This window comes from Oncorhynchus keta, chromosome 11 (assembly GCF_023373465.1).
Source record: "Oncorhynchus keta strain PuntledgeMale-10-30-2019 chromosome 11, Oket_V2, whole genome shotgun sequence".
In the NCBI taxonomy this organism is placed as follows: Eukaryota; Metazoa; Chordata; class Actinopteri; order Salmoniformes; family Salmonidae; genus Oncorhynchus; species Oncorhynchus keta.
In genome coordinates, this window is record NC_068431.1 from 6321686 (window position 1) to 6341491 (window position 19806).

The following is a 19806-nucleotide window of genomic DNA, read 5'->3' on the forward strand; positions in this document are numbered from 1 at the left end:
TAATATTCACACACACACAGAAGCATCATTAATTTCAACCCCAACACCATAAACATGAATTCAAATTGTGCGTCCATTGCGTTTTGCATTGTAAACATTTAGCCAATAAGAAAATTAATAATTTTATTACATTTTAAAATATATATATTAACATTAATGTTTTTGTAGCATACCATACTTAGACTATATGAGGTTACTGCATATTCTTACTTGATATACATTTAATGATTTGAACATTGAATTAAAAATCTAATATCAGAAGCCTCTACAATTAATGGAATACAGGCTAATAAATACTGTATATTTTCCTTGTTGATCACATTAAGTGCATAGACATTTTAATAATAGCCTCTAATGAATGTATGTTATTGTGTAAACAAGTAGACGTATTTGACGAAATAGGCAGCTTCGAAATGTTTATATTTGATTCCCATACAGGACACATATTCCAAATGATCCACGCTGTTGAATGTAGCTTGCTAGATTTACGAAACGATGTTAACGTTTCATTATTCAGAGGACACACACATATTAGGCTACACTTTTTGTTCTACCCCCCTATTCGGGTAAGCTCATCAAGTGAGGTCGTGATTTAATTAAATTATCTTTATAAATTCAGTTTATATGGTTTTATTTGAATAGGCATTCATAAAACTATAACAAAGGTCGATTCTACAGTTGTTGGTATGATTATCAAAAGCAACAGTTGTTTAAAGCATATGGACGATTTCAACGCAGGGGGTGAAATCAGAGAAAACAATAATTGACCGCATTTTAAAGGTGAATTGATAAAACATTAGTTTCCACATGTTCCTATAGGGTTGCCACTGCTCAGTCACACATCTCACAAATGAGAAAACACCGTTTGCGCACTAACCGAGTAGATCATATATTTAGCAAAATAACAATGTTAAAATACACCTTTGCATTGCTTTTCTTCTTCTAGATGTAGGCGTATTACCTACACGTTAATTTGTCCTTCCTATCTCTAGCCTACGTTATATTTAATTAACCATTTCCCTTTCTAAAAGTATCTCACATCTAATTGTATTACATATATAGCCTATATTACATATAAAAAAATATAAAAAAAATATATGCCATTTAGCAGACGCTTTTATCCAAAGAGACTTACAGTCATGTGTGCATACATTCTACGTATGGGTGGTCCCGGGAAACGAACCCACTACCCTGGCGTTTACAAGCGCCATGCTCTACCAACTGAGCTACAGAAATACATAGAAATACATAGAAATACATAGAAATAAGCTACAACATGCATACAAGGAACCTATTTTCTTCTTCCACAAATGCAATGTAGTACCAATGGAATATATGCTGAACAAAAACACAATATTTTACTAACTGAAGCAATATAGACAAATGATAAATTCTGAGTATGGGGGGAAAACCCGTGCGTAAAGGCTGCAGAGAGCTCAATATGGGATCCGCAGGAGCCTTTTCAACTATAACTAATCGATCTAAACATGAAAACTATACTCTTCTTCGGGTTGAAAGGGGAACAGGCCGTGCAAATTATGTATTGGTTTGCATACGTTCTCATACCGGTTTTGGTTGTGACACCATGGCGCATGTTATTGTTAAACCTCGCTGACTGCTCTGCTCTCCCACACTCTCCACCCCAACCTGTGGCCATCTCACCTCATTGGCTGACTGGTCGTTCTGTTGTTTTCGAAACCATATAAACCTGAGGCCCCGCGCCTTCAGCAGGGTCAAATTTCTTGCGTAAATGAGAGCAATCCCACGAAAAAGGAGTGCTCTCCAGATTGTCAAAACCTGTCTGGATTATACTACTTCACTTTACACGTAATTGTTCTAGCCTATCAGAATGACAACGACGGGTTTTCAACAAATTTGACACTTTTTTTTTTTTTAGGAGAAACGTTTATAAACGTTTGTTGCTTGTCTTATGTGTTCGTATTTGTTATAGTGAAGGTCTTCCTATGTCGATTTGGAGCACCATTCGTTAATGTCACTTTCCCCTGATCACTAGAGCATTGGTCAGTGACGAGTGTTTACCAACCTCAAGACTCCAAAAGACCTGCTGGGACCTGAGGAGATTTTGTTTTTGATCTATTTTCCAAAATGAACCTTATTGGGAGCTACCAGCATCATCACCTGATGCACGAGACCTTTCCATTCGTCCAGAGGTGTCATCAAGAAAACCCGTACTTCCAAAGCTGGGTGGTGAACCACGGCGAAGTCCCTCCTGATTTCCAGATCCAGTCTCCGTACTCCACGGAGTTTGGGGCTCAGGGTCCGGCTCACGAAAGCCAGCTGGACGCTCCCTCAGCGCGCACTGGGAAGAGGAGAGCCTCGGGGCCGAAGAAGGAGCGGAGGAGGACGGAGAGCATCAACACTGCGTTCGCCGAACTGAGAGAATGTATACCAAACGTACCGGCAGACACGAAACTGTCCAAAATTAAAACATTACGACTAGCAACAAGTTATATTGCCTACCTAATGGACGTGCTGGCTAAAGACACTGGAGAGACCGAGGGATTCAATGCCGAAATCAAGAAATATGATAACAGAGATTTGAAACGGAAACGGGAAACGGTAGGCTATGTGTTATAAATTGTATATTATTCTAACTTTTTAGGCCTAAAAAGTATTTGTTGGAATTTACATTCTGCCATCAACCTAAATGATTTTCATCGTTATTGAGTGTATTTAATGCGTAAGTAGGGAATATGCATCGTCGTGATTTTGGTTTTAACTGTTGAAACAAAGTTGAGGCCATAATATTGTAATTAATGTATAGGTCTATTCAATTAATGCTAAAATCATTTGCTTAACCACATTTGTTGACAATTTAAAGCGAAAATATTTCACAGTTTAGAACAAACTTAAACTTATTTTAGAATCGCATATCAGAGTTACATTTTTTTTTCTTCTTCTCAATTGAACAAGCCTGAGAAGGCCTTTAAAGATTCACAGTAGAGCATTGTGAGCCTGGTTGTTACATGGTACATGTCGGCTAATAGGTGTTTATTTCATTCAGACCATGTCCATATACATTTAGTTAAAAGTCAGTCAGCAATACAACTGCATAATGCTATGCTATATCAATATTCTGATCCGCTTTGTATTTTCTTTCACAGACCGAGGACCTGCAAGAGTCATTAGGAAACGAGAAAAAGTTCAAAGGGCGGACAGGTTGGCCTCAGCAAGTCTGGGCTTTGGAATTGAACCAGTGACTGTTCTGACGTCACTGAGCAGAGCAAGCAGCAGAAACCCACGCAGACTCCGTATTCAAGCACTTCGCTGCAAGGAATACAACCACTGATATACACATCTATAGGCCTTCTACGTGCAATGTTCAAATTCAAACACGGTAGACTTGGTGAAATGCAATATTATGCAAATGATTCAAAAAACTGCCTGGACACCTTTTCTTTGTCATTTGTATTCTTTGATAGAATATAAATGAAAGTTAGGCTATATAGCTTAGAATAAATATGTTTGGTTGCGGATAGGCCACGATACTGAACGGAGAGACTGACACGGTGGTATATGTGTGGTGTTTCTTTATTCTTTAACGCGGCAATCAATGTTCAGCACTGTTTTTTTTATGCTATGCATTGTCTTGTTATAATAGTGTCGACTTGTCGTGTTGTCTTGTTAATATTTTTTGGGAATCTACCTCAAATTAATGTAATTGTCCCTTTGAAATAGAAAACAATTACGTTTAGAAAGTGCAGGACAAATATCTGTTAAAAAAACGGAACGTAATTCCAAAGGACACAGGTGGTTAATTATTAGACTGTATATTTGAATCTGACGAAATTGTTGTCTTTGTGTGAATTGGATGTACAATTATATTAATAGATGACTTAATAAATGAATTACATAATTAATCACAAAATCGTTGTAAAACGGCAATGAAATCATTCAGTGCTTCAAAATAACGATTAGGTATAGGTCTTGATATGCATATCCCTAGGCTACTATTTATTAATTTCCTTTATTTGAGGATACATTTTCTAAGAGTAAATTTTTTAAATGTATTGATACCAATCACGAGACACATCCGGGTAATGGTACAGTTTGGTAAAACATTTTAGGTTACAAATGGAACAATTTAATCATAGCATGTGTGAAAAAATAAATAATAATAAAAGGTTGTGGAAGACCATAAGAAGCACATTCCCTCTCTCCCACTATCCCAGGTCCCCATACAGCTGGGCCCTCGAGGGTACATTTTCTTATTTTGTTTCTTCAATCTGTTGTTTTATGGTAATGTGCTAGATAACATAAGGGTTTGAGATGCAGTGGTTTAAAATATGAAAACACCTGCTTCAGGGTGCTGGGTCCGAAGTACAATAAATAATCAGTGGCATATATCTCTAGTCATAATTGATATTAGGCGAGGGAAGTCATATGCCAGTCGTGATGGCAGTTATAGGCAATTTTCTTGGGTATGAGCTAAAACATTTGATTGGCTCTATACGATATTTGCCATATTCAGAAATTCATTATAGATCAATATAGGTCTATAGTAATTCAGTTAAAAATGTAGACGAAAAACGAATCTTTGGTTAAGTTCAATTTACGGTGATTACGTTCCATTTTGTCATGGGACAGACGCACGCTGTTTCGCCCGGAACCAATAAAACCGTCTTTCGATTGACTTATCAGCCCACAAGATAAACTCGTACCATCAATCAATCAATTTCAAAGCATAGCCTATACCAGGGTTTCCCTAAATTAGATCCCGGGGCCACGTTTTGGTTGTTGCCCTAGCAGCTGATTCGAGCATGACCGAGTCTGTGAAACCCAGGCCTATTTTAGTATAGAATAATCAAATTAAGAGATAAGATTAGGCTATTATTTCAATGATGCAACACAACATATATGCTTGAACAAAGATTTGCTTATAGATCCATCAGCAACTAGTGCTTAATATTAGGTCAGCATAACATTGGTTTGGACGTCTATATTTGCCTATGCATATACAGTGTTTTCAGAAAGTATTCATACGCCTCGACTTATTCCACATTTTGTTGTGTTTCAACCTGAATTCAAAATTTAAATAAAACATTCTCATCCATCTACACACAATAAAGTGAAAGTAGTAGCACCTTGGGCAGCGATTACAGCGGAGTCTTTCTGGGTAAATATCTAAGATCTTTCCACACCTGGATTGAGCAACATTTGCCCATTATTCTTTTCTAAATTCTTCAAGCTCTGTCTGTCAAATTGGTTGTTGATCATTGCTAGACAACCATTTTCAGGTCTTGTCATAGATTTAACTCGGCCACAATGTCTCCTTGGTAAGCAACGCCAGTGTAGATTTGGCCTTGTGTTTTAGGTTATTGTCCTGCTGAAAGGTGAATTAATCTCCCAGTGTCTGTTAGAAAGCAGACTGAATCAGGTTTCCCTTTAGGATTTTGCCTGTGCTTAGCTCCATTAGGTTAATATTTTTTATCCTGAAAAACTCCCCAGTCATTAACGATTACAAGTATACACATAACATGATGCAGCCACCAAACTATGCTTGAAAATATGAGGAATGGTACTCAGTAATGTGTTGTATTGGATTTGCCCCAAACATAACACTTTGTATTCAGGACAAAATGCTAATTGCTTTGCCACATTTTTTGCAGTATTACTTTAGTGCCTCGTTGCAAACAGGATGAACGTTTTGGAATATTTTTTTTATTCTGTACAGGATTCCTTTTCACTCTATCAAATAGGTTAATATTGTGGAGTAACTACAATGTTGTTGATCCATCCTCAGGGATATTCAGTGTCTGATTAATTTTTATTTTTTACCAATCTACCAATAGGTGCCAGTCTTTGCGAGGTATTGGAAATCCATGCTGGTCTTTGTGGTTGGAATTCACTGCTCGACTGAGAGGTCTTACAGAAAATGGTATGTGTGGGGTACAGAGACGAGGTAGTCATTGAAAAAATCATATTGAACTCTGCTATTGCACACAGAGTGAGCCCATGCAACTTATATGTCTTGTTAAGCTTAAGCAAATCTTTACTCCTGGGCTTATATAGGCTTGACATAGCAAAGGGGTTGAATACTTATTGACTCAAGACAATTCAGCTTTTCATTTATGGGATATTGTGTAGGCAAGCGACAAAAAAAACTCAATTTCGGTAGTTCGAATATGGTTCATTGCTCTCACGTTGAGACTTTCTACATTGTGCCTGTGTTAGTACAGCAACTACGTTTACTTTTGAAATAATATATATATATAGTAACAATTATGCATTTTCCACCCGAATGAACACAACTTCAGTTAATTGCTTAAAATGAGTCTTAAAAGCTGAAAGCATGAAAATGACCAAAAATCTAAACTGTTGAAATATTTAGTTCCCACCAGACACAACTTTACATAAAAATCTTACAATCAAGGATGAATTAAAAGTACTGTTCTTACTTTTTTTTGTGAGAAAAAAAACCAAGACAAAATAGCTATCCGGGATCCTTGGGACGTTCCTACGGTTATAGGTTCTGGCACGTCCCCTACCGTAAACCTTAAACCCAAGCCATAACCTTTTTATGGCTAGGGGTTAAGGTTTACGGTAGGGACGTCCCAGGGAACCCCGGATAGCACTAGCCATAGGTTATACAGACTATATATGTCCCGTCTAACCTATAGGTAGGTCTACATGCAAGAAACTGGTTCCTCCAGCAAACAGTTGCAACTGTACACATGGATGGTCTCAACCGGCAAAAGTTCATTGCTCATCAACGAATCATGTACAGGACATTTTTATTGGGGGCACACGTGTCATTCTCTTATTGCATAGCCTACGAAATGTCACATGTAGGAAACACGTCAGGTTTCAGCCCTGCTACCTTCATGTAGGAGGAGTAGGTCTAGCGTTGTTTCTGCCGTTCAACCACTGGCGCCCAACAGAATGCTACTGACACCTACCGGTAGATCGAGTAACTACAGAGAGAAGGTGGAGGAAAATGCATGCGGTAGAGGCTAATGCATGCGGTAGAGGTGCACTGTAAATCTGCAACACTAGTGATAGGGCTGCATGACAACTCCGCTGTCTTGTGGTTGAAAAAGCATGGAAGGAGAGCAGTTTGTCCCTTACTAATTCTATCCAGCTACTAAAATCACAAAAAGAGAGTGACTACCCCACAGCAAATTAAAAAAAGACAAGCCATTATCTATGTACAATACGTTTATTAAAAGCAATACGCAGCCATTTTTAAATACACGTATTATCTATTACAACACTTAGGTTAACGCAGCACAGCCATTACAGTATTAACGCAGCACAGCCATTACAGTATTAACGCAGCACAGCCAATATGTTAAAGAGGGGAAATCTATATGGTGCTAACAAGGCTACAAGCGAGAAAAAAAAAAAAAAAAGCCATCGATACTTCAGCAATGACACACCTGACATGGCTAACTGATGGTGTAACATGGAACGCAGCAGACAGACGTGACTTATTTCGTGGGACTTATAAATAAGGGCAGGGAAAATTGGAAACAAATCAATACTAAAAAGACATACTTATCATCTGTGGAGAGACCACTGACTCAAACAAACCAGTGAACGGTACAGCGGTGTTGAAGTGAAGAAACTCATTAAATTAGCGGCAGAGGAAGCAAAAACAAAAAAAACTCCCATCTTCCTCTAGTGACTATAGTTGGTACTGTGATCCATTAGACAACACATTATTTCAACACGGTGCCAGGAAAGGAAATGGACTTGACAAGTCCAGGGTGACATGATTCCTCAGAAATACATTCCAATAGAATAGAACTAACATATTGTAAACACTAAAGCAAAAGTACAGACAGTGCTCATTGTGCACTGTGAAAGCAATTTAGGTGGTTCAAACACAGTTCACTGCTCTCCAAAGTTGAGACTTTCTATATTGTGCCGGTGTTAGTAGAGCAACAACGTTTGCTTTGGAAATAATATATTGTGGTAATAAGGCATTTCTCACTCTAATGAACACAGCTTCAATGAATTGCTTAAAATTAGTCTCAAATGCTGAAAGCATGATAAATGACAAAAATCTAAAACAACTGTTGAAATAGTTACTCCCACCAGAAACACAACTTCACATAGAAATCTTACAATCAAGGATGAACTAAAGTACTGTTCTTATATTTATCACAAAAAAAAGGTAGTGGGTAAAGAAAAACAAACAAAAATGTAAATTAAAAAAAAAAAAAAAAAATAGACACCAATATTTGAAAATAACTTGTTTTTAACTAAAACACCACTTCAGTCTGTGTGTGTTTCAGTGTAGAAGACAGAGAGGGAAAAGTCTGAGTGAGAGAAACAAAAAAAAAATTGAAAAGTGTCTGCCAAAATGCTACATCAGTCAACTTCCTCAGTCTTCACATGCATGTCACACCCCCGGATAACAGAATGAGTACTAGCTGGACAACAGGAAAAATGTACAATGCTTATTAAAACCTTTTTAAATGATCTTTTCATTCACAAAATGCACCCTGTCCAGTTTATTGATATCTTAAGTTTGCACACTCTGGTTTGGCACAAACCATTTTTCTTCATCAAAAGTTGTTAACAGTCAACGCAAAAACAAAACAAAAAAACCCCCAAAACAAACATCTTTGAGGCAGTTATCATACATTGCATTCTACCTTTTTGCTGATTTCTTCATAATCTGTGCATTTTGTACATATCAGCATATTCACATTACAGCATTACATTACCCTGCGGAGTCTCAACAACTGTCTTAAGATCAGTTTTGGCTGCCTGTCGGAAAACACCTTGTTATCAAACACACGTGTCCAAGTCTTGGTATGGGAAGTTAAATCGGTGGCCTTTACTCCAGCTGTTTGCTCCCGTCCGACTTCTGGTCCAGTCGGCTTTTGGTGCTCTTCACCATATAAATAAAATAGGTCAGAGTCTCCTTCTCGTTCACCGGGATATTCCGGAAGTGACGACTGACAGTCTGAAAGCAAACAACATTGGAGGACAAAACCACTAAAGTTATCATAGAGGAGAACAACGTTCTAGATTTAAAAAACACTAAAGTTATCATAGAGGAGAACAACGTTCTAGATTTAAAAAACACTATGTTATCATAGAGGAGAACAATGTTCTAGATTTAAAAACCACTAAAGTTATCATAGAGGAGAACAACGTTCTAGATTTAAAAAACACTATGTTATCATAGAGGAGAACAATGTTCTAGATTTAAAAAACACTAAAGTTATCATAGAGGAGAACAACGTTCTAGATTTAAAAAACACTGTTATCATAGAGGAGAACAATGTTCTAGATTTAAAAACCACTAAAGTTATCATAGAGGAGAACAACGTTCTAGATTTAAAAACCACTAAAGTTATCATAGAGGAGAACAACGTTCTAGATTTAAAAACCACTAAAGTTATCATAGAGGAGAACAATGTTCTAGATTTAAAACCACTATGTTATTATAGAGGAGAACAATGTTCTAGATTTAAAAAACACTAAAGTTATCATAGAGGAGAACAACGTTCTAGATTTAAAAAACACTATGTTATCATAGAGGAGAACAATGTTCTAGATTTAAAAACCACTAAAGTTATCATAGAGAACAACGTTCTAGATTTAAAAACCACTAAAGTTATCATAGAGGAGAACAACGTTCTAGATTTAAAAACCACTAAAGTTATCATAGAGGAGAACAATGTTCTAGATTTAAAAAACACTATGTTATCATAGAGGAGAACAATGTTCTAGATTTAAAAAACACTATGTTATCATAGAGGAGAACAATGTTCTAGATTTAAAAACCACTAAAGTTATCATAGAGGAGAACAACGTTCTAGATTTAAAAACCACTAAAGTTATCATAGAGGAGAACAACGTTCTAGATTTAAAAAACACTAAAGTTATCATAGAGGAGAACAATGTTCTAGATTTAAAAACCACTAAAGTTATCATAGAGGAGAACAACGTTCTAGATTTAAAAAACACTATGTTATCATAGAGGAGAACAACGTTCTAGATTTAAAAACACTAAAGTTATCATAGAGGAGAACAACGTTCTAGATTTAAAAAACACTAAAGTTATCATAGAGGAGAACAATGTTCTAGATTTAAAAACACTAAAGTTATCATAGAGGAGAACAATGTTCTAGATTTAAAAACACTAAAGTTATCATAGAGGAGAACAATGTTCTAGATTTAAAAACACTAAAGTTATCATAGAGGAGAACAATGTTCTAGATTTAAAAACACTAAAGTTATCATAGAGGAGAACAATGTTCTAGATTTAAAAACACTAAAGTTATCATAGAGGAGAACAACGTTCTAGATTTAAAAACACTAAAGTTATCATAGAGGAGAACAATGTTCTAGATTTAAAAACACTAAAGTTATCATAGAGGAGAACAACGTTCTAGATTTAAAAAACACTATGTTATCATAGAGGAGAACAATGTTCTAGATTTAAAAAACACTAAAGTTATCACAGAGGAGAACAATGTTCTAGATTTAAAAAACACTAAAGTTATCACAGAGGAGAACAATGTTCTAGATTTAAAAAACACTAAAGTTATCACAGAGGAGAACAATGTTCTAGATTTAAAAAACACTAAAGTTATCACAGAGGAGAACAATGTTCTAGATTTAAAAACCACTATGTTATCATAGAGGAGAACAATGTTCTAGATTTAAAAACCACTATGTTATCATAGAGGAGAACAATGTTCTAGATTTAAAAACCACTAAGTTATCATAGAGGAGAACAATGTTCTAGATTTAAAAACCACTATGTTATTATAGAGGAGAACAATGTTCTAGATTTAAAACCACTATGTTATTATAGAGGAGAACAATGTTCTAGATTTAAAACCACTATGTTATTATAGAGGAGAACAATGTTCTAGATTTAAAAACCACTATGTTATTATAGAGGAGAACAATGTTCTAGATTTAAAACCACTATGTTATTATAGAGGAGAACAATGTTCTAGATTTAAAACCACTATGTTATTATAGAGGAGAACAATGTTCTAGATTTAAAAAACACTAAAGTTATCATAGAGGAGAACAATGTTCTAGATTTAAAACCACTATGTTATTATAGAGGAGAACAATGTTCTAGATTTAAAACCACTATGTTATTATAGAGGAGAACAATGTTCTAGATTTAAAAAACACTAAAGTTATCATAGAGGAGAACAATGTTCTAGATTTAAAACCACTATGTTATTATAGAGGAGAACAATGTTCTAGATTTAAAACCACTATGTTATTATAGAGGAGAACAATGTTCTAGATTTAAAAAACACTAAAGTTATCATAGATGAGAACAATGTTCTAGATTTAAAAAACAATAAAGTTATCATAGAGGAGAACAACGTTTTAGATTTAAAAAACACTAAAGTTATCATAGAGGAGAACAATGTTCTAGATTTAAAAAAACACTAAAGTTATCATAGAGGAGAACAACGTTTTAGATTTAAAAAACACTAAAGTTATCATAGAGGAGAACAATGTTCTAGATTTAAAAAACACTAAAGTTATCATAGAGGAGAACAACGTTCTAGATTTAAAAAACACTAAAGTTATCATAGAGGAGAACAATGTTCTAGATTTAAAAAACACTAAAGTTATCATAGAGGAGAACAACGTTTTAGATTTAAAAATCACTAAAGTTATCATAGAGGAGAACAACGTTCTAGATTTAAAAACCACTAAAGTTATCATAGAGGAGAACAACGTTTTAGATTTAAAAAACACTAAAGTTATCATAGAGGAGAACAACGTTTTAGATTTAAAAAACACTAAAGTTATCATAGAGGAGAACAACGTTTTAGATTTAAAAAACACTAAAGTTATCATAGAGAACAATGTTCTAGATTTCAAAACCACTAAAGTTATCAGAGGAGAACAATGTTCTAGATTTAAAAATCACTAAAGTTATCATAGAGGAGAACAACGTTTTAGATTTAAAAACCACTAAAGTTATCATAGAGGAGAACAATGTTCTAGATTTAAAAACCACTAAAGTTATCAGAGGAGAACAATGTTCTAGATTTAAAAATCACTAAAGTTATCATAGAGGAGAACAATGTTCTAGATTTAAAAATCAGTAAAGTTATCATAGAGGAGAACAACGTTTTAGATTTAAAAACCACTATGTTATCATAGAGGAGAACAACGTTCTAGATTTAAAACCACTAAAGTTATCATAGAGGAGAACAACGTTTTAGATTTAAAAACCACTAAAGTTATCAGAGGAGAACAACGTTCTAGATTTAAAAACCACTAAAGTTATCATAGAGGAGAACAACGTTCTAGATTTAAAAACCACTATGTTATCATAGAGGAGAACAACGTTTTAGATTTAAAAACCACTATGTTATCATAGAGGAGAACAACGTTCTAGATTTAAAAACACTAAAGTTATCATAGAGGAGAACAACGTTTTAGATTTAAAAACCACTAAAGTTATCAGAGGAGAACAACGTTCTAGATTTAAAACCACTAAAGTTATCATAGAGGAGAACAACGTTTTAGATTTAAAAACCACTATGTTATCATAGAGGAGAACAACGTTCTAGATTTAAAACCACTAAAGTTATCATAGAGGAGAACAACGTTTTAGATTTAAAAACCACTAAAGTTATCAGAGGAGAACAACGTTCTAGATTTAAAAACCACTAAAGTTATCATAGAGGAGAACAACGTTCTAGATTTAAAAATCACTAAAGTTATCAGAGGAGAACAACGTTTTAGATTTAAAAACCACTAAAGTTATCACAGAGGAGAACAATGTTCTAGATTTAAAAACCACTAAAGTTATCATAGAGAACAACGTTCTAGATTTAAATCATTAATTTATCACAGAGGAGAAAAATGTTCTATATTTCAGAGAGAACATCAGAGAGAAATGTTCTATATTTCAGAGAGTACATCCGAGAGAAAGGTTCTATATTTCAGAGAGAACATCAGAGAGAAAGGTTCTATATTTCAGAGAGAACATCAGAGAGAAAGGTTCTATATTTCAGAGAGAACATCAGAGAGAAAAGTTCTATATTTCAGAGAGAACATCAGAGAGAAAGGTTCTATATTTCAGAGAGAACATCAGAGAGAAAGGTTCTATATTTCAGAGAGAACATCAGAGAGAAAGGTTCTATATTTCAGAGAGAACATCAGAGAGAAAGGTTCTATATTTCAGAGAGAACATCAGAGAGAAAGGTTCTATATTTCAGAGAGTACATCAGAGAGAAAGAGGTCAGTGTAATCCCTCTATTGATTGAGCATCCAGTTTATTTCTGCCCACTTTAATAAAAAATTAAATTTAAAAATCTTGCAAAGATTAGTGGTATTGAATATAGAATATTATATTTAAAAGCAGGAGGCGAGATCAACAAAGACCAAGTGAGATCACCAGTCTGGTTAACCACAAAGTGACAAAAACATTGAGTCCCCCCATACCGTCAAGGATTAGAACCCCATGTATAAAGAGATGTGTTTCTAGGAGACATTCAATCCCCTTCTAAACACAGAGATCATTTTGAATTTAAAATAACAAGTGCGAGGGGAAATAAACATCCTCTGTGTAGTTTCACCCAGCTCCATTCAGGCTGACAGTTCCACTCAATGTGGGCGGCACATGGAGAGCTGTAATTGGTTGGACCTGTTGGCGTGCATTTTATTAATGATGTGACAGGCTCATTAATGGAGGTCTGGGCCTCTCTACAGCCTGGGGAAACATTCAACTTACAGGGCAGTTTCATTTATTTCAGCCAGCTCCCGCAACGACCCCCCCACCACCACCCCCCTGCATCACCGGGTCGGGCTGGAAACATCATAGAGGAGTATTTGTAAGGACAGGAGTCGAGCCAGCTGCAAGATTACATGTCGATTTCACAAATTCTCCTAACAATCCGTCTACGTCCAATTAGTTTGTAATTGGTCTCCCACACCACATACATCATGGTAAATAATAATGATATTTATATTATGGGCCACGGTTCCATTGAATGGGCTAGGCACAGCTACTGAGGGTGAGGGTACCCCTTTATAGGAAAAATCACTAAGAATAATTATCCTAGCGAAACCCCAAGACAGAAGTTAGCCCTAACAGAGTTAAGTCCTTCTGAGACAGCTTACCGAGTTCTTTGGATGGGACACTAGCTATATATAATATATATATATATATATATATATTACAGTGCTACATTGTTGTACGCAAAAAAAAAAATAACGCAAATGTTGAAATCTGTGACGTAACATTTTTAAAGTCCATCTACTGTCCTTGTGGCAATAAACATTGCACTGTAATGTCCTATGGATATATTAACACCAAGCAGTCCAAGCCCAAATTAGGTTGGAATAAGCTTATTTGGACATGGAATGGGAGTGACACGAGTAGTTTCAACACCCGTGGGTTTAACCGACGCTTATCCAATTAGCTGTTCCATTCTACCAGCCAGCAACTCTTTGGCCAGCACGGAGCAGCTGTTAAAAACTGGTTTGGCAAGTTGCAGTTTGTTTTAGCCTGCTGGGAGACTTGGTAGGTTGTAGTCCAGTATTACAAAGTACATCTAGATCGCAAAATATCAATACACCATATAAGACAATACATTCATCAAAGTTAAAAAATAAATTAAATAAGAAAAAAAGTGCCTGATGCTTGTCTTTAGCGGGAAAATGTTGTTAGATACCCCACTGTTGGGTACATCGTTATCCGTCTATAACATCTTACATACACAGTACTGCTGTAGGCTTACGAGTTGACCTTGATGTAACACAGGCACTTGTATTTCTTACTAAGCACTAATTTCACTAACAGTCGGTTTTTATTTTTTTAGAAAAGTTTTATTTGACTGTGATACGTGGTTGTCTTTAGCTACCTATCTCACTTGAATGCACTGACTAAGTCTTTCTGAATCAGAGAGTGAACTTAACTCCATTTTAAATGTAGGCCTACCTCAGCCAGTTGGGCCTTGTTTAAGCCAGGTCTGGTCTGCAGCTTGTAGTGTCTCTTGTAGCGTCTCAGCGTGTTCACCTGAAGCTGGAACAGGTCCACCTAACATCACAGAAACAGACAGTGAGGAAAGACTGGTGTTTTATCCATAAAGGATTTCAATATTTTTAAAGCACCTTTTACTGTTCTCTATCAATTACATTTCACACAAAAAAAAATGCTTACAAAAGAGATTTCACGCAGTTAGGAATTTTCATCAATAGCCATCTTATGTTGTCTTTCATATCTATTCAACTTGCTTGTATTTTTCCTATTGAGAAGCAATGTTGTGTTTTAGAGAAAGACGGTTAAAGGGAAGACAAGGGGGCTGTTACCTCTGGAACTTCCACGTCATGGTCCGGAGACTCCCCTCCGTCGTCGCTCGTCTTCCTCTTCCTCTTGTTACGGACACTCTGGATAAAGTTTTTGTGGAAGTCGCATATGTAGAGATGTCGAACCTAAAATAAAAACGGATATAGAGTACCAGTCAAAAGTTTGGACACACATTCCAGGGTATTTCTTTATATTAAAGAAAAAAAAAATATATATATATTTTCCACATTGTAGAATAATAGTGAAGACATCACAACTATGAAATATCACATATGGAATCATGTAGTAACCAAAAAATGTATTAAACAAATACTAAATAATAACAATACTTTATATTTGAGATTATTCAAAGTAGCCACCCTTTGCCTTGATGACAGCTTTGCACACTCTTGGCATTCTCTCAACCAGCTCCAATTAACAGGTGTGCCTTGTAAAAAGGTAATTTGTGGAATTTCTTTCCTTCTTAATGCGTTTGAGCCAATCAGATGTGTTGTGACGAGGTAGGGGTGGTATACAGAAGATAGCCCTATTTGGTAAAAGACCAAGTCCATATTAATACAAGAACAGCTCAATTAATCAAAGAGAAACGACCGTCCTCACTTAACCAGCATGGCTTACACAGTATTATGCAGCAATACGCCATCCCATCTAGTTTACGCTTAGAAAGACTATCATTTGTTTTTCAACAGGACACCGACTCAAAACACACCTCCAGGCTGAGTACGGGCTATTTGACCAAGAAGGAGAGAGATGGAGTGCTGCATCAGATGACCTGGCCTCCACAATCACCCGACCTCAACCCAATTGAGATGGTTTGGGATGAGTTGGACAGCAGAGTGAAGAAAAAGCAGCCAACAAGTGCTCAGCATATGTGGGAACTCCTTCAAGACTGTAGGAAAAGCATTCCAAGTGACTACCTCATGAAGCTGGTTGAGAGAATGCAAAGCTGTCATCAAGGCAAAGGGTGGCTACTTTGAAGAATCTCAAATATATATATATATTTTTTGTTTAACACTTTTTTGGTTACTACATGATTCCATGTGTTATTTCACAGTTTTGATGTAGAAAATAGTAAAAAGAAAGAAAAACCTTTGAATGATGCATGTGTCCAAACTTTGACTGGTACTGTATAATTATGATGATGCACAAGTGGAAAAACAATCAAAATTTCACCAGATAATTCTCCTTTTGGGTGTGACAGATGTGACACTATTTCAATGTATTTATTTAATCTTTATTTAACTAGGCTGTTGTAGGCAGTTAAGAACACATTCTTATTTACAATGAAGGCCTACCGGGGAACAGTGGGTTAACTGCTTTGTTCAGGGGCTGAACGGCAGATTCAGCTTCAGGGACCTGTTCTAGCCCAAAGCTCTAACCACTAGGCTACCTGCCGCCTCTACACTCTAACCACTAGGCTACCTGCCGCCCCTACACTCTAACCACTAGGCTACCTGCCATCCCTACACTCTAACCACTAGGCTACCTGCCATCCCTACACTCTAACCACTAGGCTACCTGCCGCCCCTACACTCTAACCACTAGGCTACCTGCCATCCCTACACTCTAACCACTAGGCTACCTGCCATCCCTACACTCTAACCACTAGGCTACCTGCCATCCCTACACTCTAACCACTAGGCTACCTGCATCCCTACACTCTAACCACTAGGCTACCCTGCCATGCCCCTACACTCTAACCACTAGGCTACCTACCCCCCTACACTAACCACTAGGCTACCTGCCATCCCTACACTCTAACCACTAGGCTACCTCTAACCACTAGGCCATCCCTACACTCTAACCACTAGGCTACCTAACCACCATCCCTACACTCTAACCACTAGACTACCTACACTCTAACCACTAGGCTACCTGCCGCCCCTACACTCTAACCACTAGGCTACCTGCCGCCCCTACACTCTAACCACTAGGCTACCTGCCGCCCCTACACCCTAACCACTAGGCTACCTGCCGCCCCTACACTCTAACCACTAGGCTGCCGCCTCAATGTGCTATTTAACTCGGCCAGTTTAACTCCCCATAACGTAGGTTTCCACATCATTTTGGAATTATCTTGTGTTCTTGACAAAAGATAATTTGGGAAAGCAAAGGGAATAATTATTTCTATTTGAGTTAGCCTAACCAAGTGTGGTAGCTCTGGTAATATTGTGTTGGGAGTGCCACAGGAAGAGGAAGCCAAAATTCTGGCCTTATGTAGCCTAGTGGTTAGAGTGTAGGGGTGGTAGGTAGCCTAGTGGTTAGAGTGTAGGGGGGGGGCAGGTAGCCTAGTGGTTAGAGTGTAGGGACGGTAGGTAGCCTAGGGTTATGGTTACAGTGTAGGGGGCAGGTAGCCTAGTGGTTAGAGTGTAGGGACGGTAGGTAGCCTAGTGGTTAGATGTGTAAGGGGGGCAGGTAGTCTAGTGGTTAGAGTGTGACAAAAGGGGGCAGGAATAATTAGCCTAGTGGTTAGAGTGTAGGGATGGCAGGTGCCTAGTGAGGAGTGTAGGGGGCAGGTAGTCTAGTGGTTAGAGTGTAGGGGTGGTAGGTAGCCTAGTGGTTAGAGTGTAGGGGGGGGGCAGGTAGCCTAGTGGTTAGAGTGTAGGGACGGTAGGTAGCCTAGTGGATAGAGTGTAGGGGTGGCAGGTCGCCTAGTGGTTAGAGTGTTAGGCCAGTAACAGAAAGGTTGCTAGATCAAATCCCCAAGCTGACAAGGTAAAAATCTATTGCTCTGCCCCTGAACAAGGCCGTCATTGTAAATAACAAATTGTTATTAACTGACTTGCCTAGTTAAACAAATAAAAAATGAGCAGGTTTTCCTATACTCAACCATTGTGCATAAAATCATCTAAGAGAAATGGCCATGGATCACCACTTGGGGACCTTTCATCTTATATTAGTAGTTAGGGAGCAAGAATCCACACCCCCGACCAGAACACAGCAACTGTGTAGTTTTCCAGATAGCAACGTGTAGTTTTCCAGATAGCAACGTGTAGTTTTCCAGATAGCAAAGCCGCAATTTAACATTTCAAGTTCAATTGGGGCGGTGGTTGCGAAACGCCTTATAGCATTGAGTGCTGGAAGACAAGAGTTCGATCTGCCTGTGGCGGATACATTGTATATACATTCCACAGCTGGATTATACAGACAACTATAGACACTAGGGAGTTTATTTTCTTCTCCTTCTTCATCACACTTGCTTGTAGCCAAATAGAACTGCCTCGTAACTTTTGTGTCCCCCCCCCCAGGACAACCTATAGCTTCCTTAGTAACAGCCATTTTAGGGAGTGGAGGCGTGGAAAAGACTGTCTACGCAGGGTGAAACTGCCAGCCAAGGCTCGGATTGGAGGTGGGGGGAGAAACCCTTTCTTGTTTGCTGTCCCACTGGCTGCTACTCCAAATGAAACCATAAGCAGTCAGAGAGAAGTCCACCATTTTCCGTGATACATAATTATGGCGCAGAACAAACCTTATAATAAAAGAGTCAGGTTGAATTTGACAAGCTTGCTCGACGAGCAAGTGCTTGGTTTGCTTAGCCAGTTGGTAGAAGGGGATGTCTACGGGGACGAACTACATCGTCTCAAATGGTTGAGACAACTAACGTTAGTCAGCAATAAAACACTTACGCTTTTGTCGATGTCCAGTTTGAGTTTTTTCTGCGATATGCTTTTTTGGATCCGTTTGCTGAAGGAGGCGTTTCCAGCCGATCGTCCGCAGCGCTCACCGTCCTCAATCAAACAACAAGTCTGACCGTAAAGCGGCGGCGCTGGGGGGCCGTCGTGGCTGTCTTCTTCAGTGCTGAACCCGTTCATGATTGTTGGGTTTGGGGATGTTTTTGTTGTTGTAAAAAAAAAAAAAAAAAAAAAACCCACTGAGAACGTTACTTTCTCCTCCCAAAATGACCCCCCCCTTCAAAAAAAAAAATACAGACAAGCGTGAACTAGAAAGCTGTTTTTCTCAAATTAAACAAAATGGGGGAAAAACAATAAAAATGACACCTTAAACGAGATTCCTGATCAAACTAGAAACTGTATATAGATGTTTAAAAAAATACAAATAATCCATACCACAATACAGGCTAGAATGCCAAGACAGGACCACAAGGTGGCTTGCTTTCAAAGCTAAGCTGTGCTAGCGAACAAATTCCTGAGCCGACAAAAACGGTGATGTCGATTTTGTACAACGTGCAACCTTTACTTTTCGGTCATTCGTACATGCGGCTCCAACCGGTTAACACATATCAAACTAAATCGGAGCACAAAAGTCGTTTTAAACTGATTAAACAACTTTGACGTAATCACATATTTCAGACTTCACCTTAATAATAGTCGCGGTATTCTTTCAGAAGAGCCTTGTACAATGAACATGCCTTGTTCCTGCAGCGGAAGTTCTTCCTGGATCACTATTGGTTATTTTCTAACGGAGGCGGAATTAACATGTTTAGATCGCTCTTCGGTTGGTTAACAAACAACGTCAATCATTCGGATGTTACTTCCTGGATCAGGACGAGTATTTGTTTA

The 19806-nt window shown here is 37.6% G+C and overlaps 2 protein-coding genes and 1 long non-coding RNA gene across 3 annotated transcripts; 1 reads left to right on the plus strand and 2 right to left on the minus strand.

Moving 5' to 3' along the window:
• The first annotated feature begins 1715 nt into the window (after positions 1-1715).
• LOC118389747 (heart- and neural crest derivatives-expressed protein 1-like) lies at positions 1716-4161 on the plus strand. Its single transcript, XM_035779583.2, has 2 exons — positions 1716-2580; positions 3126-4161. The coding sequence occupies exons 1-2, from the start codon at positions 2107-2109 to the stop codon at positions 3219-3221; spliced, it is 570 nt and encodes a 189-aa protein (XP_035635476.1). The 5' UTR covers positions 1716-2106; the 3' UTR covers positions 3222-4161.
• A 2116-nt stretch (positions 4162-6277) lies between these two features.
• LOC118389748 (histone deacetylase complex subunit SAP30L) lies at positions 6278-19674 on the minus strand. The gene is made up of 4 exons (XM_035779584.2): positions 18913-19674; positions 15289-15411; positions 14918-15016; positions 6278-8938 (listed from the first exon to the last, which is right to left on the minus strand). The coding sequence occupies exons 1-4, from the start codon at positions 19096-19098 to the stop codon at positions 8810-8812; spliced, it is 537 nt and encodes a 178-aa protein (XP_035635477.1). The 5' UTR covers positions 19099-19674; the 3' UTR covers positions 6278-8809.
• Positions 15457-17061, minus strand: LOC127933034 (uncharacterized). The gene is made up of 3 exons (XR_008146891.1): positions 17028-17061; positions 16837-16932; positions 15457-16804 (listed from the first exon to the last, which is right to left on the minus strand). It is a non-coding gene; the product is annotated as an uncharacterized LOC127933034 (long non-coding RNA).
• Positions 19675-19806: the final 132 nt, after the last annotated feature.

What these genes read in the sequence shown, in the direction of transcription:
- LOC118389748 (XM_035779584.2), bottom strand. Translation starts at nt 19,098, where the DNA reads ATGAACGGGTTCAGCACTGAAGAAGACAGCCACGACGGCCCCCCAGCG. An exon ending in AACTGGACATCGACAAAAGC is followed by an intron (nt 15,412 to 18,912) that starts GTAAGTGTTTTA and finishes TTTTTATTTTAG; the next exon opens with GTTCGACATCTCTACATATG. An exon ending in ACAAGGCCCAACTGGCTGAG is followed by an intron (nt 8,939 to 14,917) that starts GTAGGCCTACAT and finishes GTTTGCTTTCAG; the next exon opens with ACTGTCAGTCGTCACTTCCG.
- LOC118389747 (XM_035779583.2), top strand. Translation starts at nt 2,107, where the DNA reads ATGAACCTTATTGGGAGCTACCAGCATCATCACCTGATGCACGAGACC. An exon ending in TGAAACGGAAACGGGAAACG is followed by an intron (nt 2,581 to 3,125) that starts GTAGGCTATGTG and finishes TTTCTTTCACAG; the next exon opens with ACCGAGGACCTGCAAGAGTC.